At 43.2% G+C, this 25,333-nt stretch overlaps 1 protein-coding gene across 1 annotated transcript in view; it reads left to right on the top strand.

The window, feature by feature from the left end:
- The window catches only part of T265_05267 (hypothetical protein), a gene marked incomplete at both ends in the record, with an annotated part of 68,298 nt that overhangs the window by 14,162 nt on the left and 28,803 nt on the right, over positions 1-25,333 (top strand). The window contains 2 exons of the mRNA XM_009170236.1: positions 13,452-13,919; positions 18,740-19,129. Coding sequence (XP_009168500.1) covers positions 13,452-13,919; positions 18,740-19,129 — 858 coding nt within the window. The remainder of the gene's footprint in view (positions 1-13,451; positions 13,920-18,739; positions 19,130-25,333) is intronic.

Genomic DNA, 25,333 nt, shown 5'->3' with positions numbered 1-25,333 from the left:
ACTTTCGTACGGATGCCTACCACTCTTCTCATCTGGATCGTCGTCATTGTGTCGTCTAGCCCTTCATTCCCTCCTGCTGTTCTTGTATATGGTGTTTTGATTTACTGTCGCTCTCGCCGTAACTCCACCCGCCGGACTGCACTGGTCAGTCTACTGTGAACAGCTGCATATTGTTTTTCGAACGCGTTTGTGTCGCTTGATTGATCCGAGCTCACAACCATCTCTCGCCCCTCAGTGTTTTCAAAACACGCTTGGCCTGTGTTTGTGTGCAGAGTGGATGGGGACTGAATCAGCTTGGCCTCTTGGACGACGGTCCAATAGTTTGTAGGTCTGGACAAGTGTCATTTGATAACAATCAGCTGAACGGTGTTTCGGTGGCTGGTGGTCCATATGCATAGGTATTCTGGAATCATCTCCGTGAATCATCTTAGGCACTGTCGTAGAATTCTGTTTGCTAGGCACCGAAAAGGTCCTACAGCTGAGCGATTATTTTTTATTATATGATTGATGAAGGAAACTGCTAAGAGCTCTTTGACAGCCCAAGATCGGTTTCGCCTTTCTAGGGACTCATCAGGTGCTCCAAGTTTCCGTCAACATTATGTTGTACTTGAACGCAAATTATGCTGAATTTTCATGCCATTTTGGTTTTAATGCGAGACTCAGCTGAATCCCAGCTGATTCTATCGCTTATGTCACTCCGAAGCTGAATGGGTTGCACAAAGGCCACATGATTTTTTCGCTTGGGACGATATTCGGGATATCGCAGTATAGTTACATGACAGAACACACTGCTTACAAGGTTGGTGGAAACTCTTCGGCAGCCCCCACCAGCTTTCTTGGAGCTCATCAGCAACCTAATGGGCAGTGTTCCTTCAAGAATATACACTGGGATATCTCGAATATCGTACCAACTGAGACATGAGGTGGTCCTTGTGCAGCACATTCAGCTGAAGGTTACCATTAACGAGAGATTCCAATGGGATTTAGTTGAGGTTGCCGGTGAAGCCAAACTGATGGGCAACTGAGTGTATTAGTCAAATTGATGAGCACTCTTCAAAAGTCCACCACTGGTCCCGGCGAAGCACGGTGCGCGAACATTTGAACATCTCATTAGTTTACAGGCATAACTCTCAGTGTGACAACGAATGTCTATAGAAGTTTCAGCCTGTCATAATGAGCTAGGGTCAGGTTTTTCATGTGTGTTCATAATTAGGCTTCGTTACTATCTCACACAGCAATTTTCAGGATTGGTTATTCCAATTACTCGGCTGTGGTTGGCATACATACAGAAGGAACTCATACGTCCTTCGGCACGTGCATACTGTTTGAATGTCAGGAGTGTGGCCCGTGTGATGTATATAGTGGCTGGTATTGGAACCTGATTTGTTGATTAGCACTAGACGCCTGCCTATAATAGGAAAGAAACAGCTTTGCGGTGGGCCGAGTATGGCGCTACGAGCAAGTTCTTAGCGTCGATATAGGCCCGACGGCCAACGCACAGAGTCGAGTCGGCAGCCAGCCTAGGCATGATGGCAAAACAGTGGGCAATGGCATCTTTCATTTCCTTATCACCGAGCTACTGACATCACCCAGGAAACAGCACATAAATCAACCACCTTTGGTGAATCCGTGCATTTTACTTTACTGCATTTTGCTACTCTGGGCGACTCAATTGTAGTGGTCACCATCACGGATTTGTCTCATTGTGCGCTCATCTTCTCCCGACTGGTAACTTCAAAGGTTTAATTCTAATCTGATTTGGTGTCGTATACGAGAGAGTTCACTCAGCATAACACACTGCCCATAGAGCTGATGGAATCTCTTCCAAGGCCCACTAACCAATATCGACTGAGTCCCTCGTTGACACCAATGTAATGTATTACGTCAAAAAAGCTTATTGTTAAGATGCACTCTTCGAGAGACCAACTAAATTGACCTTTTACAGATAGTCTCTTCTGCTGTAAAAATTGACCTTTACAGATAGTCTTCTGCTGGTAGTCTCTACTTTAAAAAAGTAAGCGCACTGTCTGACTACATATTCAAATTACATTTAGAACAATACGTCTCATTTTGTCGGAGTACTAACATTTGCTGTCCGCGCGAAGTCTTGGGCTTCCTTGGTCTCTGCATGAAACATTTTTTCGACGAAATGTGGGGATTTCAGTTCGCTAAAGAAAGTGAAAACGCCCAATCGGTTGGTATGCTTACTAGATCTGCAGCAAGCAGTAGTAATACCATGTCAGCAACATCAACTCTTCCTTTATCGGAAGCATACGTTTCAACATTTTCTCACTCACGTTTCAGCGAGTAATTTTACTTGACCGTACAGAATTTAGATTCCGGTGCACTCCCATTTGAAATTTGTAGGGTGGAATCTTCCCAACGGAGTCTTAACTTTTACAGTGGCATTTCTAAATGTCAGTACACAAGCTTCAGTGTTATGTTGTCGAAGTTTGACATCCGTAGGGTTTACTTCCCTGCAAGTGAGGCCACCTCCAAACAAGTCCAGTTGGGGCGGTTTCCTATATTGAGTCATTCCTAACAACGTCTGCAAAAATAGACTACCGATTGTCACCAAACTTTTTCGAAAAGACTGACACCCACTTCGAGTGCCAGCCAGGATTCGGGGAGTACAACATATCCGAATATTCGTTCTTCGTATCCGTTGATCTTCGCAGAGTTCCTTATATCATGCTTTTAGTTCCACAAACAGAAGTCATTGTTTGACCTTCACTCCGAGTATGCGCCTAACTTAAGCTGGGAGTCGTCATTTGTTTCTTTCATATCTTACTTTTTGCTATTTCATTGTGAATTTAAGGTATTCCGGAGAATTTGGAACCTCTAACATCATGAAACATGAACCGCCGCACATTCCTAGGGCCATCTTAAGTTAACATCAAATCATTTCTGCATTCCGATCAAGACACTAGATTCCCTACCGGATCGTTTAAAGAATTTTATTCTTAACAACTTATAGAATTTGCTACAACCTGTTCATTTGAAAAAGATATAGAAGATTATGGTCGAGAAATTGATGATTAATTTTTGTATACTTCACTGACAAAGTTATGGTAATTCTTCTGGGAACTTGCTACGATGCCCGGCTTTGTCAAATAATGCTATATACAGCCGGATATGGAGGGAGGCTTTTTGTTTGCCTCTACTCATCCGTACTCTATGCCAAAGGCGCGTAAACCAGGCGGAATACCTGGTCAGTTATTTCCAGTTCAGCAGCACTGAACATCGGTTTTCCATAGGTGAAGTCGGTTCTGACATTGCCCGGAAACGAATGTATAAGAAAGCACATCTGATGAACTGCTGTTAAAATCGATTGGTCTTTGAAGTTGCTCTTATCACTATCAGGTGTGGTGATTTTTCTGTCTCTCTCACAATGTGAACTTTTGCTTGTCTGTAGTGCAGTGTGGCGACCATGTAAGGACGACAAAGTGCCTTTCTGTTCAGCTGGACACGTTTTGTCCAATATTGGTTGCTGCGACAATTCTGGGGTGCATTTTCATGATATGCTATTGAAATGGGACGTTCCACACTCCGTTTATATTTACTTTCATAGGCATTCGGCCCCAGCGTCATTTTCAGTATCGGGTGATCCAATCTCTCACCCGTACTGAGTTGGATGATACCGATGCATCGGTGGACTTGCATTTGAACAGAAAAACACCAGCATTCATAGTTTGACAACAACTGTGCTGTCAGCCCGTTAAAAGCGGTTCCGTTTTGTCTACGTAACTGTCCGGTTTCAACAGCTGATGTAAATTAATGACTCAAACCAAATTGCTTAACGAAATTATTGTGAGGCAGGCTGGTGTGTTGTTCACACACATCTGATTTTTTCACATGGTGAACTCGCAGGGCAGAAACATGGTGTGGAAATCTTTGTGCCTCCGATTTTGTAACTGCTGGGTGCCTTCCATCACATCACCGCTATTCGCTCCAACAAGGCAGTGTTCTACCAGATGAGCAATACGGTCTGCGGAGAAGACGCGACTTTCCTACCGAAGCTTATTCAGTAAATCTTATGGAACTCTTGTGAATAATGGTTCAACGATGCAACTTGAATAATCGATAATTAACTTCTTTTATATTTGATGGGCCGCATTATATTCTGGTTGTGAAACAGATCTCCGATTTCGCGATGTGCTGATACCTTTAAGATCGATGTTCAGTGTAACTAATTCCACCAATTGATGTTGTGATAGCTATTGTTTCGGAGTGCTCCACGCTTCACATCTTTCCGCGTAGACAGACACTATTCATCATAAACGACAGTGTCCGCTGGGTTCTGGGTGAGTCTCTCGAAAAACCAAATTTGTTTGCAAATGATTTTATTTCGCTACTCAGTGTCACCTCTCGGAGAGCATAAAGCAATGTATAATCCCTTGTTTTAACGTTAGATAGCATTGTGTAGGGTCCGGATAAAATTTGCTGTCTTCCGGACTATTCTAGTGGAAATCTCTTAATGATACGTGGCCACTGCAGTTTAGGTGGACAAAGTCTTAAGTGGCGTTCTATTATTGGCCTCAAATTTTCCGTCACAGTCGGTTTCCCATTGTAGATGCAAACGACTATGTCCGGTTGTATGTTTAACCACTGAAATCGCTATGAGCAGTAAGTCTGTCGTATGTTTTAGGATTATTTAGAAAACTGAGTGGCAGCCAACCGAATGTTGTTCAAGCAATAGTTCACAGATCGTGAGAACGCAAACTTATTTCAACGAAATTCTAAATCACTATAGTGAAAGTCTGTTTCAACGTCATTTTGCATTCACTAAGCGTCAAACGAGTTTAGTGGTATACAATTTTAGCGTATGGAAGTAAAAGTGAACTGAATTTAACTAAGTACTTGAACTAAAGATAGTGAGCATTTTGCGCACACTCGTAACATTCATTTTGTTTAAAGATATCTGCTATCCCAAGCGAGGTTTTTTGTCACTTGATGTATTGCGCTAACTGTCTTTCAACCAACGCTGTCGTCATTTCGTCCTGTTTATCATAGCTTACTTGTCACTGGACCTCAACCGAACATGCGCTCGTTCCTTAAGGCTTCGCTCGTCTTAAAGAGCGGAAGGATGGACGAAAATGGGATTGGTTGACCACACCAGAGGTTCAAATAACAAATTCTGCAGAGCTGACTATATTTCCGTAACATTCACTAACATGGTAATGAAGGCACACATTTGTTTTTTGCCCATACATCCTATCCTGCAACAAGGAGCGCGCATAAATTTTCTCTCAAACGACACCTAATCGCCAAGCGAACGGAGATTGTAGAATTGTTTGCACGTCATTCATTCACGAAGTAAGAATGATTGGGTTTACTGTCCTGTTCCTCTACACTGGTGGGTATCGACTGCATGTTGTGATGAGTTTATGTAGTGTGCTTAGTGGAACCTTGATGTTGATTATGGTAGCATGTTGGCGACCTTATTCGCAATCTTACGAATTTCGTGTTAGGTGAGAGCTTTGGAGCCATTTATTGTGTTCAAACCGATCTTATTTCCTTCATTTTTCCTAAAATGGATAGCTGTGAAGCTAACTAGGTTGTCGTCTCGATGTACAGGCATTTACAGAGTGGCATCTAACGTAAATCAAGTTTGCTTCTCTTTCGATTTAAAAAGTACAAAATAACGGATGTGAAACTTGTTCTTGTGATGAGCTGTTGGCTTGGTTAGACAATTGTTTGACTATGAAAAAAAAGACCGAATATTTCAGTTGAACTGTCAACACGACCTCGATTGAGGACGAGTTCGTATACAACACATGCCATATCTATTAAGGATGAGGCCGCATTTGAGAAGTAGAGTAATCTGACGAACTTTTGTGCGAACTAAGCGATTTTTGCAAACCTAATAGGATCTTTTGGGAGCAACCACTTGATCATTCGTCAGTCGTCAGATTCCTGGCAAATGCAACGCATTCGCTGGCGTAAGTCAAACATTTCCGTCGTATATGGGATTCAGCAACATTTGTTTAGGTTGACTGTGAACCATGGACCAAATTAGCTGCTCGATATTGTCTCCTCAGCATGGTATGCTGATATTCGGGTGAAATTCGATCTCACAGGACAAACCACGTCCACTTTACAATGCTGGTAACGTTACACCATTCCATAATCAAACTATACTAATCACCCAAACTACCAACCGCTAGTACACCTGTAAATTGGGCCGAATTGAGCAGCTGTCTGTTTGCTTTACCGCAGCACTCTATCCATGGACTACTGAAATCCTGTCCCGTATGATAGTGTATGGCTTGAATCACTTTTCTTGACGTGGACCATCATAAACTTAAAATAGGCTTTAATTAATCAATCCAACGCAGGACACAATAAGCATTCTCAGCTTGTCGCCTAAATGCACTTTCCCGTCTAGGGTCATACCAATGTAAGATAGAAAACTAGCTGGGCTTACTCAGAATTACCATAGGTCGTAACGACTGTATCCTTTGCCCTTCCAAGCAACTTCACGAAGTGGGCCCGCTTACATAGGAACCCTGGCTAGCTCAACTCTACCACAGAAGTGACGGACCTTGAGTAGTCCCAATGGACCTGAGTGCACAGCCTACTCTAGCTACCTGTGGTTAACGGGCACTTTGTAGCATCAATCAAGATAGCCAGGACAAACAAAAATTGACATGTCACGCCATCACAACATGGACACTGGAGTCGTTATTTAAACGTTACTCACACTTTAAAATATCAAGATGCACTGCAAAGTGATAGTACACTGATCTCAACTAATAAGTGGTCACAGAAGACACTCTGGGAGCTGAACTTATAGGAAAAATAAACGTTCTAGATAGTACACTTTTTTGGATCAGTCGAAGCTGTTGAACTCATGTGAGTATTGGACCTGGCTAAGGTCTCTATCTATTATTCACTGCCACTGGACGACTAAAGGAACATGGGTATCCTTTGTTCCACTGGGTTTGCCTCCCCATTGCTGCATTGAAATATTTGTTGGGCAGCGCAACCGTAACCTGAATTGGAAAGATCGTTAAAGGCGTATGTTGGGTTTGGTTTGCAGTAAGGACCGGAATCCCAAAGGAACACGTTGTCTGTCATGATGATACATCCCAAACATGCAGTAAAGGGGTCTGGCAAAGCACGTTATCTTACAGAGGCCCGATCCAGACATGACCGATCTATCCACTCTCAGTTATTCACTTATTCACAGCAATTGAATATTGTTGCCAACATCACACCAGATGACATTAGCCTGGAGAAGCAGTGCGAAAGAATACGAAGAGGCTTCAGCGCTTATGAACTTCTACACAATTTTATTTACTCAGCTAGTAGTGGTAGTGTTTCATCAAATTCGGCTATACTTTGGTTGTTGCTCTTCAGCTAAAGGCGTATGCATTTCATTGGAATGCGGATTCACAGCAGTCGGACAAACTAATCGAGTCGAGATTGCAGAATTTCAACAAGAATGCATTGACCCGGATCTTACAAGGTTTTTTGGTTTCGTACTTGATACCGTGATTTATACATAGCTCTTACAGGCTCCATGAAGAATAAATGGATAACAGTACTAGCTAGGAAAAATATCTGGATCACAAGACTTTGCTCAGAACATTTCCGGGCAAATGAATCTGGTGGTACGTGCCTGAAAGTTGATTTTATTCATCTTGTATACCGAGACTGGCGCTGTTTGCAGGTTGCACCTAACCATATCTGATTTCAGAAGTGGGCGATAGTTGGGCTTGCTGCTCCCATAACATTTTGCCGCACCGCTCGAGCACCACTGATGTGTGTCATTTGGATGTAGTTGCCCAGACACTCATTTTCTGACTAGCTGATTTATTCACCCGTACTTTCCTGCCTCAAGTAAAAGTCGTGAATCAGATCCGTTCATCGGCATATTCATGACTAAGTTGTTTTTCTCAATCGCACAGGCTTTCCTTCCCAATCCCCACCGGATTTCCCAATGGTTGGGTGTGCATCATCCCACTTAGTGTTCGCATGTTGCGTCATAGTTGCTTACTGTTGTGTAGCTACGATCTTTTCCCCACTATAAGTGGCTAGTTAGGCACCACTTGAGAACTGTCCCTTTATCTGATCGCAGTCGAGATTATCCCATTTAGTAGTTGTAAGCTCCATCTTGAAGCATCAGCAAGGCATTATTTTGAGGTCTGAGCTCCTTCGCTTATTCTCCCAAGTGCCTGAAGACGATTGCTAGTTGTATCTGGGATTCAGCCGTCGAGGAACGGGCTGAACAAGGAATGCGTATTTTTGCATAGTGAAGGATGTTGGCCTTTTTTCTCAATTCAGTGATAATATAATTAATATACGTTCAGTAGGGCAGTATAGGTCAAATAGGGGGAAATGGATAGACCACATTTTTTGTCGAGTGACGTGCTAATTGCTGTCTGCTGGTTTGATTTACATAACCAATGAAGTAGTCCAAAAAGGGCGAGATCGAACAACGGAAAACTGGAAAATTTAGAGGTTAATTTTAGAGGTGTTCGACCTACTGTAGCGTGAGTCGTCCTGTGCGCAAGGTACCAATAACGATAGTGAGCCAGCTAGGGAGAGAGTGAACATGTGTATGGGAGTTGCCATGATAGATTTCTGGTCGAAAGGGTCTTGTACATGTACAGTCTATGAGCGCCGCCTCTGGAATGTCATGTTGTGTAGAACTTAGATACGGAGAAATCGGTTCGCTAGAAACCTTACCAAATTCGCGGATTAGTTAGTTCCTGAAAGACTGACTTTCCGACAATTTCTGTAAATAGATAAGATGAAAAACTGCACGAGCCGATGCTAAGTAAAGCAAAACCAATGCAAAATGTACACAGTGATTATAACGCTGCTCGTTGCATCATGTAAACCTCATTAGGAGTAAGTTTACCGACTGTAAAAAGTTTATTTCCTTGACGAAACCCTACTCATAAGGTTTACTCGCTCACCTGCCCTGAACCTATAGATTCAATCTTTTGTACGATGTGCATAGGCGTGGAATACTGGCGTCCCGATCTGAGTGGTTATTCTCTGACTTGGTGTCTAAAATATTTGCGTTTTCTTTCCCTGCAACTCCGATTGTCTTGTAACACCTTTTTGTCTCATTTACTTCACACACGAATTATTTCTGTCGCTCCGGAGACGACACGCTGCCTGACAAGTTTTTACAATAAGGCAAAGGTTTTGCGTTTCCTGGGTTTATTCTCTGCCGTAGCTAGACCACACAGTTCTTTCCCTGTGGTGTTGCAAGACAGATACCCGTCAAGCTGTGGACCGTTTTCGTGGGGGATTGTGTTGCCTAACCTCAAACCTATTCCACTAAACCTATGGTTGGTTGTGCATGTAAAAAGTCGTCTGCATCCTTGCCGGATGTCATCTTGTGCTGTGCCCTCAGTCACACTGATGGACGTACCGTGGCAATCTAACCATTTTTTCAACCTTCCGTTTGCCCAAGTTGATGTACAGAAGAATGCAAACATCCCGAGCTTATCTGTTCATTTGTGTAATACATAACTTTTTTCTAGTCGGGAATCAACTTTAAGGGCTACAAAAATGTCTCTTCGTTGGGAATGTTTCCGCTCTTGAGGGATGATTTAACGATAAGGGTTTCTCACGTCCTGTGTCGGTCTGTGGTCGTTTTCAACAGCCATCTGTGAGAAACTAATGGAATTGTTTGCATTAACCAGCTGTCTCATTCGGAAATTTGAGTATGTTTCAATGAATACAATGCCAACCTATGTAACGACGTCCAGCTGCTGTCATCTGGTCATCCTAACACCCCCCTACCGTAACGCTACAAATCGTGCCAGTTTGTTGGGAGATAACGAACCTCCATCGGCTATCTTCAAAGGTCTCCGGTTCAGGATATACAGTCAAAAAAGATAGATTTCAAGCTAACGTGATGACGTAATCTTTCTGTTATTTAAGAGCCTTCCAATCAAATAGGCTTGTGTTCTGTCCCCGGCTTGTTGATAAGATAAGCGTCACTGTCCTAACTTCAATTCTTCCGGCTATGACGCATACTTTGTCTGAATGTCATGTCCGTCCAACATTGCGTTTATGTGATGCTCCATTCTAGCGGCTGAATATGTGCGTTTGGCTGCGTATCGATATGAGTACCGATTGCTGTTACTGTTTTGTCTGCTTGACCAGACGTTGACATCTAGTGGTGTAAGACCAAACTCTCCACCAGTATGGCTACTACGCTATTGAATTCAAATGTCTTTGCAGGATGTCCCACCATGTCTTGCTACACGGGGAATTGCTTTGGCTTTACGCTGCCAAAATCTTATCTTTCATTCCACTCTAGGACCTTGATTCAGGTGCATTATGTAATTCAGTGTACAACCCGCAATTGAAGTCTATCTATGCTGTCAGTTTATTTGATAATAACCATTCTATCCGACTTCGTTTTGATCTTTCTTGTCTTCCAATCACGTCCAATTTAATCATTCGTTCACCTTTGCTTGTTGTGTTCGCTGGGCTAAAGCTGTTCCTCTTTGTTTGCCCCGGTTTGCTTTGCTACAATCTGTTGTGGCTTTCTCACGTACAACTCTACAAAGCCTCGCTTCCCAAGAAAATTGTAACGATTCTGCTTGTCTATCCTGGAATGCTTTTTTGATTCATTGAACACCACCTGGTTACGCTCCCACAGTTTCTCATATCCCGGTTAAACAGGGATTGGGGAGTGGGCTACTTATTGCATGAAGTTTTTGGCGTTAAACTCAGACGTTAATTTTGTTTGCTCGTACGAGTTTAGTGTTTCCGTTGGACAATATCTCATTTTTCGGAAAAGAATGGACAAAAATAGGTGCCACAGCTAGGAAGTATTCAGTGACTAGCGTGTTTTCCTAGCGCCTTGAGAATTAGGTAGGGTCCTATTCCCATATTATTTACTTATCACTCACAATTAGTCACCAGTTTTTGCAGTTAGCTTATGTATCTTGACTTTGATGGATCAGCAGCTCTTTCAGGACCCTGAAGTCGTGATACATTTAGTTCAACCAACGCCGATCCAAAACAGATGTTTAGTAATCATTTTCATGGCAACACCACCTATAAAAATACTGAAAAATCTTTGACAACCCGCTGCAGATTGCAGCCTTCTTGCTTCCTATCAAATAAGGACAGTCCCTGGGTTTCAGTCAACCTCATTGTCTGTTTGCACGCCGCAAGCGGTGAACTACGCAATTACGATTTTCACTAACGAATGTGCAATTCTAGTGACAATAAGGGAAGTTTGTCGTCGAAAACGTCCTTACAATCCAATGGTTTTATACCACGCAGTTTTCGTGGGTACCCATACACGTCACTGAAAATTTCCTGTTGCGTGTTTGCAATGCGAAAACCATATTTCCTGTACAATGGATTTGTACCTATATCATGGTTTGGTAGTATAGGATAATTTGTAGTCCACTGAACTCTCCGTAGAACCTGAGAGATGCGAAGCTTAGATTGGACCTCGAACATAATGCACGGTAACGAAAGCTTGAATTTTGAACACCCTATCCACAGCGAAACCCGCTCTTTCAGAAATTTTGATTTATTTGCGTACACTGGTAAGACGTTTCTGGTTTCACAAGTCTGCGAGTGCAGTGTGAAAATCGTAACCCACCATTAGTTCGCTTAGAACCCCTGACTTTCAAAGCTATGGTCAGAGGATTGAAAGTTTCGGAAAATATTGTCTGACTGACGTTTCTGTGTATCTCTCCAAGATGCAGTGAACGTTTGAGATCCCACAGTCCACTTCTCACATCCAGATGAGACTGTTCTGGTTAGTCCATAGGGACGGTCCGAGTTTTGCTTCCCGGTGTCCGGTGTCCCCGGTGTCTTTAAGTGGTACTTTTGGAGGCAAACGTCTTTGATCTCCAGCCGACCGGTGCAAGCAGGACGGATCTGTTTTATCCTCTATGAACGAGTAATTGAGTCCGTCTGAGGTCTTGGTCAACGAACTCCTATCTTGCTGGATGGCATTACAGTAACCTGTAACCAGCTGGATAAGTTTGTTGGATGATTGTAGAAGTGGACGAATTCGTATCCGGATCTCTTCCATTCAGTTGACAGTGGACAGTAGGAGGGACGGTGTTCATTCAATGGTAGTTAAACCATGAAACTCTATAGCGCGACTTTATTTGGAGGGGGGGTACCGGCATACGGATCACTGATCATAATATGGTAGAATCGGTTGCACTATAGTTTTAGGCCAAAACCTCCTGTCGGTCGCATTGGAGTATATGGACACAGTCCGAGATATAGGCTTTCCCTAACAATAATATTATGGTGCAACCCAAGGCATCACTGCTCGAATCCGCCAACAATTCCAAAATACCCATCTGTCTGACCTCAGTTATGTGAACTGAAATGAGCTTCAATCAGTTTTGGTCAGCAAAATTTAAACATTCTGCGGTCACCGATTGCCGGTGTTCTTGTCTAGGTGGGCTTACTTTGGTCCTATGCAATGCATCCGTTCCTACCCAGTGCATCTCGTTTTGCTCCGATAATTTTGTCACTTGGTGGTGGTTATTCTGTGAATGACCTAACAGTGTGTGTGTGTGTGTGACACTGGACCTCGAAATACTCCTTAGGGTGCCAATTATGCGCTGCTATCGGCTGCTGTGTTTTCTCACGCATGGTTGCTCAATATACTCGTAACCAAGCACGCCAGAATCCACCAGATTATCAATGCACAGTAGCATGTTCATTTCATGTTGCTTTTCCGGTTGGCTTAACATGTATTGTGGTTTGTTGAGGAATTGCTTGAACATCCAGTGCGGGAAACATCAGATTGCTCTTATATTGTGACTTATCACTAGCGCTATGAATAGGAACGGCGGCATCAGCGGTACATAAGATAAAAGGACGAATTAGATTTACAATGACTATACTGGCTGCACGACAAAAAGCGCTTCGCAACAGGGTTGGTTTGCGCAGCGATGATTTTGAATAGATAATATGGAAATTTACGGTAACGAAATTTTTTTGACGGACGGGTTGTAGCGACATTACAATCGCAAAAATTATACCTCTTCCCTTGTTGTTAGACTGACGGTGACCGGCTTTTTTTGGTTGGATCAGTATCTTCCCGCCATTGAGGTGAAGTAGGTACATCACAGAGTGAAACTGATAATAGCCGGCCTCGGCATCTTGTGTGCGTGCTTTTCCGATACTCAACGTAGCCAGGCATCTATCCCAAGCGCGGGGGCGAGATGGCTCAGAGGTTAGTGCGCGAATTTACTGACCGGGAGGTCCATGGCTCGAGTTGATTTTTCGGTCGGGAGATTTTTCGGTTTCTGAACGTCAGATATGGAGGCTGTTTCCAGTGGCAAGCGATCATTTCGCGCAAAGAGTTGGTTTTTCTCCAAAGTTGTTTTTCCATACAAGTGCGCGCCCGTTTGCGCACTCATGGACTTCTGAAAAGGTCAAAAGCAGGTTCATAATGCCTTTTTATTTACTTTTTCTTTCCAAACCGACAGATCAGTGCAAGAGACCCAGACCACAGCGCAAAACTTCACTACGAACTGAGTGCCCAGGGAAAGCAATACTTCCACGTAGACCCGTTGACTGGGTCGATTCTGACCATCGGCGATACTGGAACCGACTTCGACTCGGCTGGCTTACTTTCAAGCACGTTGGATCGGGAAAAGACTGAACGGGTAACGTTCACTGTTTGTGTCAGCGACGGTCCACCGACTTCAGTGTGTGGTGGAGACGATAGCAACTCGAAACCCTCGATGCGAGCGATGAAACAGGGCAGCAACACGGAATCCGCGCGTACTCACACGGTGTCCGCTACGGTTTTCGTAACCGTTCTTGATCAAAATGATAACCGCCCACACTTTATTGAGAAAGGTCCGTTTTCAGTAGCAGAGAACCAGCCCAGATTCACACAAGTGAGCGGACGGCTCGTGGCCATAGACCAGGATGACGGTGAAAATGGACGGGTAAGTGACTTTGGGAAGCATCGAACACGGTGTTCACTGCGTATCTGTGGTAACTCATGTTACTCTTAGTGCAATGGACACGGGCTGAGTACACTGTGCCGAAACGTTATCCTTATACTTACTAAAGAAACTATGGTTGCCCCTGAAGCCGGACCACTGCAGATCTTCTCAACCAGCAGCTTTTGAAAATGATCTTTTTTGCCATGATCTGTTTCGAGCCACATAGTTTACGCGATAAAATCCACTGGTCTCAAATGAAATCTTGGTACCGCTGAAATCGGGTTATCATGAAAATATGATTGTAGATAGACGGATAAGACTGCGTCATGTCTGCGGTATTCATGTACACATTTGGGTACAAATAAACAATATGGGTGGCGTGAAAGTCATTCACCGATACCCTGGTGTAGAGGTGGATTTTACGTAGCCGGGGAACATCTGCCATTTTCATGATCGCTACTTGAGATGAATCAGTTTTGGTTATTCTAAGTCTCAGCTGACTACGGCCTTCAAATCCCTTTCTGGCACCAAAACATAACGCTCATTAGCTTCAAAACAATTAGATGTGGAAAAGCGACTTGCGGATTACTATCCCTTTCAATACATCCTTCGGTTTAGAAGTACCAAGGTTGCTCGCTGTATGTTTCCGAACTAACACATTCGCTTCGTTGACCCTCAGAGTGGTAGCTCATGCGGTCTGGTGTTGTCCTTTACGACCAGGCGTTGGACAGATTTACGCTACAAAACGTACGGGACATTTGTCAGAAGCGCACCTTTAGGTCAGCACTAAGCTTTTCGTATGTCAAGAGAGAATATCAGCAGCTGTATAGGATAGCAGACAGCAACAGACAGAGGAAACGACAACCGACTTTATCCCACTAAGATGGCTTATACGGTACGGGATAGTTCGGTCATATCAGCTACATTTTCTCCTACCTCAACTCAACTAAGTGATGTTAGGTGTTTGGTGAACAGAGTCGTTCAACCGAGTTATGGTTGTGGATGGCTTGAATGAGGTGCGTTCATACTGTCACCGGTTGTTTTATGCTTCAGAATCACATAAAATTATAAGTAGCGTACTTGTGAATTTGTATTTGAGAAATTAATATATTTCTCACCAGTGTGCTTCGTCACTTGTATGGTCTCACCCAAATTTGAAATTTACCATTCACACGTAGAATTTCGACCACTTCGAACGAGAAACTAGTTTTAAAAGAAGACTAGTTCCTACCTTTCTCTGACATTATCGATATCCATAAGGCTTTGAGTGCCAACATAATGAACGTTTCAAACATAGGGTAATACGACAAAAACGTCAAAGTAATTTTTTCTGGGTAACTACTCTTCGGTAGGTGTGTGTTTTGAAACAGTGTCCAGTTTTAGAATACATTGGAAATTTAAGGGCATCGTCGGGGTATCGGAACAGTCCAATTTTTAAGCAGTGTCCAGTGACAGGTTCATCCCTGTCGTATCCAAAAATCCGGCCGCACGATGCTGCCTGCCAGAAATATGATTTTTCCCACTGTCCATCCACAGTCGTCCCACATCAAAAGGCAACAGCTTTGCCGTGCGTGTTTGCACAGTTGGTGTAGCGCGCCATTGTTCATTCGAGGTTCAAACGTTTTGTCTGCCTTGAACATTAATACAAACCGCTGTTTCAGTTGTGGATGCTCTTTAGGTATAGCTATCTCACATCAGGAGGCAGATGAAGTTAATTTGTGGTATCAGCCGACATCTGGTGAAGTGGGCCATCATAAACAGGAGTTTCAGCTAGGTTCAGCTAGATCTCCTTTCGAAACTAAATGCGTGTGCAAAAGAGTGCATTTGTCGAATTCCCTATAATTTGGGTTCAAGTAGCACATAAGCTTGACGAAAAATTGGACAGTACACCTACCCGATGAGCTCCAAGAAGAGCAAAGTCGATCGTGGACTGTCGAGGATTTTTCGGCGAAATTATGTGTTACGTCTAGACAATAACGCATTGCTATATCTCGAATATTGTGTCAGCTGAAACATGAGGCGTACTGATGCAGCACACTCAGGTGAGGCGGACCATCATAAACGAGAGATTCAACCAGATTAGGTTTAGTCTCCCGTCGAAACAAGATTCGTATCAAATGAGACTATTTGTCGACACCCATCCTCTTTTCCGTGTTTGAGTTGTGAAGAAATGCGCACTCAAACACAAGGTTCACTGAAGGAAGAGGACATGTGTGCACGCATTGATTCAGTAAAATTCGAAAGTGGAAACTGGTCACAAGCCTGATATCAACCTATGGAAGTGAAATGAGTCTGATATTGCCATATTTTCAGGGTAACTTTATATGAGCGAGTGCACACAGCAGCGGGGTTCATTCCTTACTTGGTACATCAGTTCTGGGAATTACTTACCATAGTTTGCTCTGTCGGTTTGGTGAAACTAAAGAACGCAAAGTAGGATTTCAATGTAAGGCACGCAGTCTCTCCAGCAACCCATAGAAAATAAACGCCGAAGGAGCAGCGGAATAGTATACTTCTGTGGTTGTAGATCTGTTCGCCGAGCCTGAAAATTCGCTTGTTTTCGTTATCAGTCGTGGGTCAACATTGGTTGCGCTTCCTCGTTTTATTTCTAATAACGAGTGAGCCCTGCGTTTGATCGATTAATAAGATCTCTTGTTTATTTACTTTGGTCTTTTAATTTACTGAACGGAGGCACAAATTAATTCAACCACTAGATTCCATCTCTCCTGATTCCACTAAAATTTCCCCCAATGGTTTCTTGTGTAGTCTTGAGATTTTAAATTTTCAGTTTACTTGTTTTCATTAATCCTTAGACTGAGGCAAATTCAATGTGTTTTTGATGGTGTCTCTAGTGGAGTACAACGGTTCCACTAATTTACGTTATTTTTCCTTGCTCGTGCTGGTATGCGAACGTCGTTCCTGATGAATTCATATCCCTCCCGATCTTCGTGCACGGAGGCAAGTGGAAATATACTGCAGCCTAGCTACCAGTATTTTGATATATTGCCAAGCCTGCTTGTTCCATTTTTCATCCCAGGAATGAACATTTGTTAGACAACGACATTAATCAGTACCACAAAACCCTTGATGGTGACGATTACCCATTTCGCCGTAGTTTGGTTCTCATCACCGATAGAGGGTCTTCAGAACATACTGCTCTTTATGGTCGTTTTAATCTTCCTTTTAATTTTTAGAAATTTGTGACGAGTAGCCTCGTTTGGATGAGCCTTTCAGATTCTTTGAAGGAGTCAAAGCCTAAAATGCATCGGGGGATTTCCATTTTTCTGGATTGTCCAGTCGGTCGTAATAAGGTATTCGTAAAAATTTTATGGAAGCTTTTCGCGCTCACTACACATACGAAAAGGGCTGGCATGGTTCTGCAGAGGTTCGAAAATAAATATGATTGTTCACTTCGATTCGGCACCTCACTGAAGGTCTTCTACCGCCTCATCACACCGAACAAGTCATACAAATTGCAGACACCGTAACACACCAAAACATCGTACACGTCAACGGATCGTTCCACCGCCGATCCCTGTAAATTTTCTCGCCATTCAGACGACTTACACCATTTTGTCATTAGCACCAGAAAGATTGGCTGTGGTTCAACCCAAAACGGTATGAACTGATCCTTGGAAAAGTGATAAGAGGGTATCTTAAATATTCGTTAACTAACTATCCGTAGTTGGAGCTTGATTGTTTGTCAGCTGTCTTTCCAGGGCGCATACTTTATTTTGCGATGTCTGATCCACTGGCGTGACCATCGCCACATGACCAGTGTATTCATGTTCTGTCGAATGGTTCCGGGACCTTATTGTTTGGATGACATAGTCAGCCTGGTGATTGCATGCGACACGACAGTGGGCTGCGAAATGGGCTTGTTTGTTTGCTGGGTTGCACAATGAAGAAACAGCGCCACACGATTGGCACGTCGGTATGCTTCAGCGCCCGCCATCTAAAAGTGCAGCTTGCCCGGGGTGACAAGGCCTTCGGCGAGGTGCCTAGGCGGAACAGCCGACGAAACGAGCAAAGATCGTGGCAGGAACTGACAGGCCATCTTCATGGCCGTGCTAACAACGGCTAGGCGGTATGAGCTATGTATATCTAAAAGATCTGTACAACGCTTGTTAGAACCCACTATGCAAACGAGACGTCCTACGTTCCTGATATCTATCCGCCCATTTGCTCAAGGGAGTGAATTTTGTCCAGATTTTCGTCTGTTCCGTAACTTCTGAAGAGGAGACGGATCACTACCTAACGCGACGGGGAGTAAGGACCGCTTTGTCGTATGACCTTTAACGAGATCCGTGGTATCCCAACCGATAAGGCAGCTGTCGAGCAAACGGGAGGTTTTATGTGTTGGCATCCAAACCTCAGCACCTCTCATCCATCCCAGCCGCTTACTGTGCTTATGTCTTGAACCAGTTTTTTCGCTAATATGATGCGGATTTAGTAAAATACCGGTCATCCAACGTAACGGAGTTTGTCATGGACACATTGTTCTGTTTACAGATTGAAGTTGACGCGTTTATTCATGGGGTTATAAATGGAAATTTCTCAAAGAACTTTCGACTGGGCAATTTTTTAACCATGATAGACCGATAGGATAACTAGTCATGTTGATCTGCTTCAGAGGTGTTTACTGAAGAGCGAAGCGTTGTTTATTGTTTCAAGTGATCCGGTAGCATGTGTGCTACATGTACCTGATATTTTGGAACCGACTTAGTGATCTGATAACGATGCAGGCAATGAAACTGGTAAAATCCAAAAGACATTTCGTTCTAACGAGAGACTACTTGTTCTACTATATGCAATTATAGGTACGATACAGCTTACGTCACTCTTGGAAAAGTGCCAATGGTGTTCCGGCGCCCGATTTGTTTCAAGTCGATGCCGATGGTCGAATACAGACAATGGAGGTCCTAGACCGAGAAACGACCAATGCTTACACACTCGAACTGATGGCTTGTGATTCTGCACCACAAACCCCGTTGTGCACAAGTCTGAACGCGACCGTGACTGTGCTAGATGAGAATGACAATAAACCCATATGGCGCTACCCTCATGATCAAGACAAGGAGGTGAACATCACTGCAGACCTTCCTCCTGGACATGTGATCGCTCGCGTGCATGCCACCGATCAAGACGCTGCTGAAAACGGTCGTGTGGTCTATTCGTTGATTGATCCACACAGACGAACAGTGTTTCAAGTAAGCCACATCCGATTGGGTTTGTCTGCAGTTGGGGCGCGAGTGATGTGTGACTGAGCGAAATGTTTTTATAAACAGCGGAACCTCGCAATCGATCAACCCTCACTTTGTTTGGAATTCACAATCATACACTGTCTTGGTCATTCAACAATCTCTAGTGCCTACGTTACTCCTCGTACGCATTAACATGGTCAACATTGATTACTTTTCAAAAAGCCGTTGTTATGTACTTTAGAGTAGTTTGGTTCTTGTCCCTTAACCGGCTGTGCAAAGTTAAGCAAGGGCCTCTACAATCACCCATATTCTGTTGAACCTAATTTCGTAAGGGCTGTTTTCTAATTCGTTAACACCTTGCAGTGCATAATTTAACTTCCTGAAAGAGGATCCACTGGAGATTTTGCCTATGTGGTGGGGGGAGTCTGTGTTCTATGAACTTTGGATATGATGTATGATTTGGAAATACAGATTTGGTGTAAAGTAGTATTCCCCGTGTTTACCCGGGAGATTCATATCAATATAATGATGTTAGGTATGGTGTGGTTCCGTAAGGGTGTCCTCCAAATAGAAGGTGCCTACAAAAAGAGGGTGAAGTGGTCCTTTCCAAAGTTGATCCAAAACAGGACAAATAAACCCCCTTCCCACGGAGGCTAGCTTTAGGAAGACAATAACCTACTTTATTAGGTTGAAAACCGAAACTCTCACTGCTCAGGAAGGAAGGCAGGTGGTAGCTCATTTTTGAAAACCGCTGATTAGAAATGCTAACTGTTGTAAAACCCAGTTTGCGGTAAAATTTCTAAAGTGGTCGATGTCGGCTTACGAAAGACATTTCTGGTTACTAGAGCTTGCAATGTATAATTTAAGTTATCTCTCGTACTTGTTGGATGTATCTACTGAACTGAATCATATTTGATATAAGTTTTGACTCAAGAATCCTTGAGATGCTACTTGAATCAGCGTCAAATCAAATTACTTTCAAAAGGACATTAGTCTTGAGGACAAAAGTAGGTAGAGTACTGTCATCAGAAATATGGTAGAGAATATGAGAAAAAAGTAGCAGTTCATACAAGTTACTGTAACTTTTCAGCAGATTAAATGCAGTTCTTTCAATTGGGTTTTAATCTCAGCGAAACACGGAACTACCAAAGCAGAAAAAGATCCTAATTGTACGGAATATTTCCTCTCCGGTGTTCGACCTGACAACCAAAGTCCGCCTGATTAACACCATACTAAACTAGAACCCAAGTTGAACTAAAATAACCGAGACATTCCACGCTATCAAAGCTGACGAAGTCAACATGACAGTCACTATTTACAAACGTGACCATAAAGGAAAGCATCGAAACGGATAGATCCTACAAAAACAAACTTGTGACCCACAAGCCTATACTTTGAGTGGACAAGTCCTTTCGAGAATTCACACCCAAACACATGTGAATTGTTCTCACTTCTTAATCCAACCCTGATGAGATATTTTACGACCCAATGGGGGCCCATAGTTCCAACATATCATTTTGACCGACTGTCCACCTCATAGATTGTACAACCAAAGACTATCGGGATGTTTCAGTACTACATGATACCAGATATAAATCACAATCATGATTTTTCTGCTTCAACCGTCAGTCGTATGCAAAGATCACCTTTTATGCCACGTCCTCTGCACCATATACCCGCTTGTACGCATGTGGACTGATGTAAAATGGACATTCTGTTAATGAGGGGACTGCCCTTTCCTATGATGACAGAGGTAATATGTCTCTGCGATGTATTTTTCCATTTTAACGAGTAGCGATGAGTACACCTGTTTAACCGTTCGTTGTGAATTTTTCTTCCTACTACTCTGGATTAATTGTTTTCGATCACTTCCACACCTACATTAGTCATTTTAGAAAAACTTTAGGCGAGCGGCTTATGTAATAGCCTTAGCGAAACGCAGGGCAGTAGCGTCGGCTTCCTGGACTGTCAATTTTCTAGCACCCTAGACACTATCGTTTACAAAAGAGTGAGAGTTGCGTCCCTGAGTAGAATGGCGTCAGTCCTGTTCTCTACATGACAACGAATATCCAAATCGCTTTGTTGGGTACCAAATGAGCGAAGTGGATTCCAGTGGAAAGATAAATTCTTCGGATGCTCACTGCTTTTATATTCGGCCACGGTATGGCACCGGTAGGGCACAAGCCAACCTGAATGTACTATATAGTCGCAGCATCTGTCAGGTGCTTTGTAGGGACGTCACACTACAAAAGTTTCGGTGCGAACCAAATGTCATGTTCTGGAAGGACGTACGAAATGCGTTAACCTGATTCACTGTTCAAGGTACCTGCCAGTCTAAGTAGATAGAATATCTCGACAACTGGGGATATGAACGGAAGAACACTAAAGGTGGGCTAAGTGTGCTGTACAAAAGGTCCAAGTAGTAGGAAAGTCAGACAAATTCTCGCCTATTGTTCTTCATGTCCTAGCTGAGGAACATCTTGTCGACTTCCCACTTGGGTTTACCTCATGCAAGCAATACCAGTATGCTGAGACCTTCGTAATTAACCGGTGTCCTCGAAGCACCAATTGCGGTGATGCAGATCTGGGTCGGCACTGATAAGCACGATAACGCGTCCACAATCCAAAACACGTCAAAATGCACAGGTGGCTTCATCTTCTATTCGGTCTCACACACCGATGTCAAGCATTCAGGTCACGGACCATGATCACACCATGATATCAACCAGCTTTGGATGTTATTCACCCTCAAAGATGCCAGTATTTGGTCCAAGCGTATACAGCTTTTCTAGTTGTGATCAGTGTTCCATTTTTCTCCTTGATGAAAGTGAACCATGATCATTGTGACGTCAGATTACACAACCTTACACAAGTTGTCGTTTCCCTTCGGAATCCTTGTACTGCATAAGTCAAATGCGGCCCCAAGCTTATCCAGTCATTCCGGATTCTGTGCGATGTGGCTGCCTATAAGATTCATATATTCTGGATAACCTCTTAGCCAGCCTACGGGCCCGCAAAGACCTATAGAAACTGAACACGCAGTGCTTCGTCTTGATAATCATGATCAAAGGAGTATCGTCTTATATTTTGTCTGAGTTTATTGGTTGACTATACAATGGAGGCCGGAAATTCACCATTCAGAATACAAGCCTTCAGTCGTTAGCGGAGAACCTTATGGAACATTTTTACTCTTCAGCTTTTTGGTGGATTTTCTCTCAGCAGTATTTAGTTTTACGTTTTTTCAATGCTGAATAGCTGGCAATGTTTTTGTTAGTTGGTTTCATAACGTGAATGCCATAATGAATTCAGATACCTTTTCTTGTAAAATACAAAAATATAAAAAATCTAAATAATCTAATGCTATAGAGCGACCGTTGAAAAAAAAAACGGATTCAAACAGCTGCTCAGAGGCCATTGAGAACAACCAATTCAGTGGGTTGCAAGCGTCTGTGACGCTACCTGACTGGGACGTCCTGACTGGTGGGTCAATCGATCGTTACAACCAGGACAGTTACTGGGTCGTCATACGACGGGTCGGGCACACCAATCACATCGTTTAAGCGTGAACACGTTCCCTTGTTCAGACGTGAAAATTCAAATGTGTCCAACATCCGTTGGTGGAGTATTGGGAACACGCTCGCCTCGCATATCAGATGTCCAGGGTTCATATCTCGGCCGGGCCATTGGATATGCACAGGTGATAAGCACCAGTAAGAGCGAAACTCGAATCCAGTGCTTCCCTTTGGTATGGACTCACCAGAATAATGTCGCCAGAACAGGGCGACCGTTCAAACGCGATTGGTGCGAATATGAACAATCCGGAAGTGCTGTTCATTTGACGATTGGTTGCTATCGGGTGACGTAACCATAGGAGATGCTGTTCAGCGTTCCTGATGATTTCAGTTTATAGCGTATGACTGTGTCAACTGCTCCCCTGAATGCTTTCTCCATTTTCTGTCCATTATTTCTAAAGGCAGTAGGTGCCGCTGAAGCGTTCCTCACCTTCTAGAGTTTCGAGCAGTGTATCCAAACACTCATAAATGACCTAACCTACCTCATGAGAACACATAATTGTTACATTAGCCTCGCGAAAAGAAAGCTTATAATGCAGTGGTGCACCGTTGTGACCTTAACGAAAGCACGGTGTTCCGTGCAAAGAAGCACGAGGAAAATACCATTATTTATCTTGAGGTCACCGTGTCACGTTGATCTTGAATAGCTTTGATGGTGTTTAGGCTTCAGGCTCAGTCTTTGACCTGTGCAATTAGGCACAGTTTTCGATCATACCGACGAGTGCTCTTGGAATGCAATTCTCGAGAATTAAGCGGCGTAAGTGTGCTATTTTCCTTCACAAAATCTGAGAGCGTGTTATCAGCTGCGTCGAAAAAATCGGTTGAAGTCACTCGCACTAATTTGCTCATTTATCGATCATCCACAGTGATATTACTTTTGTTTGTAATAAATTGGGTAAATTTTCCCATCACACCATTTGGTGCCCACGTAAACTGTGTCGATGACATCCCAACTACATTGCACTATACATTATATATATATATATATATATAATACTATATTACACATTCACAAATAGTGCCTCCTGCACTAAACTCAGCTTTGGTCCGTCCTAGGCTACACACAATCCGCTGAACGGTAACACCGCATAATACGTTTTTTCGCTGTTGACAAACAAGAACGCGTTTCCCATGTGTTTGAGCCGTGATGCGGTAAAAGAAAAAATCGGCTACGCTTTGTTTAGTCGGCTTCATCATTGAGTAACTAAATTCATATGCAATGGAAACACGATAGAACGCCTCTGGAAGATGAATTATACCTTATGCGTTGACTTAGTTCCCATCAGGAGAGGTTGTCTGCTATGAACTGCATCTCTCGATTTCTTCAAATGGGCGATGATAAACCGGGTACATGCTCATTCTCACATCTTAGTTCTGGTGTCATCCCAAAAGCTTCATGAAGCCGTCAGTCCATATCGTCGAAACGATATCAGTGTATACCGGTGAACGGTCACTTTAATGGGAGCTATTACGAACAAGCAAATTAGTGCTAACCAGTCAGACACGAATGGGGATCACAGAGGTTGGGTGGTAGTCACTAGAACAGAACGGCGGAAAATCTCGTATCAATTGGGGATTCAAGAATCACTTCATGATACCACTTTTTTTTCTCCAGCTTGATTTGGTTCTGTATAGTTCTGCATGTATACTTCAGCAAACACGATTCTTGGAGTCGATAAGCAACCGTAATATGCCACTGTCTTCAGCAGTGGAACTTTATTCACTTGTCTACAACGCCACCTACAGCTAAAACCGAGTTATATTCACTGCCATGTTTCCTATGAAGGATAAATAAACCAATGTCTCGTTCATGGTCTTAAGGGCCGTTTATTTGAAGGTAAATATACCAAAAAACGAGTGAATTGGTACCTCCAATAAGCAATACCCTTTCTGAGTCACTTGTCTAATCGCCTGCCGGGGGTTATTACAAGTTGGTGAGATTACCACTTTCGATGACCAACAAGACTTGGGGATAGTATTGACAAAATACACTCGTTTGAAAAAAACAATGATATCGACGAAAAATTCATTTGAATCACTTGTTGAAGGATTCTCACTTAACGTATGAGTTGCTTGTTTTACCCAGGAAATGCGAAAGTGTCCCTGATAATCCGAGAACTCGTTTTTGAACAACCGGAAAATAGTTTCCTGTGCGTCCTCTGCAATATCATCTGATAGGTATTAATTTTTACACCAACATCTTGAACGTTACCCAACTTGTGCACTGCATATTTGGTAGAGTTTCATTCAGATTTCCTGTCCGTACCCATCCGTCCGCAAACGAGGAATTTCACGGCCAACGATTGACTAGTTTATGAATAGTTTCCCTCACATCCCTTACTTGGGCACACTCAGCCCAAGCAGGACTCGCCAAAGTGAACGCACGTTTCTTTGTCCTTGCTATATTGAACAAACCTAACCGAACAGTAGAGGCGGATTAGCTTAGCGAAATTCCTAAAGGAAAGTAGCACAGGTCAGTTAACAAACCTACATAAGTGGCACGGTTCCGCCTTGCTCAGTTTGTTACCCGTGATATTTTTTATTGGGGGGGGGGAATGGCGGTCGCTCACCGAACTGCGGTCAAACGAGATGACAATCCAAAACGAAATACTATTGAGGGACAGGTGTTCTTTTTGAG

Source organism: Opisthorchis viverrini (genome assembly GCF_000715545.1).
Source record: "Opisthorchis viverrini unplaced genomic scaffold opera_v5_97, whole genome shotgun sequence".
In the NCBI taxonomy this organism is placed as follows: domain Eukaryota; kingdom Metazoa; phylum Platyhelminthes; class Trematoda; order Opisthorchiida; family Opisthorchiidae; genus Opisthorchis; species Opisthorchis viverrini.
The sequence above is the reverse complement of the archived record's forward strand: the minus strand, read 5'-3'. Positions and strand labels throughout refer to the sequence as shown.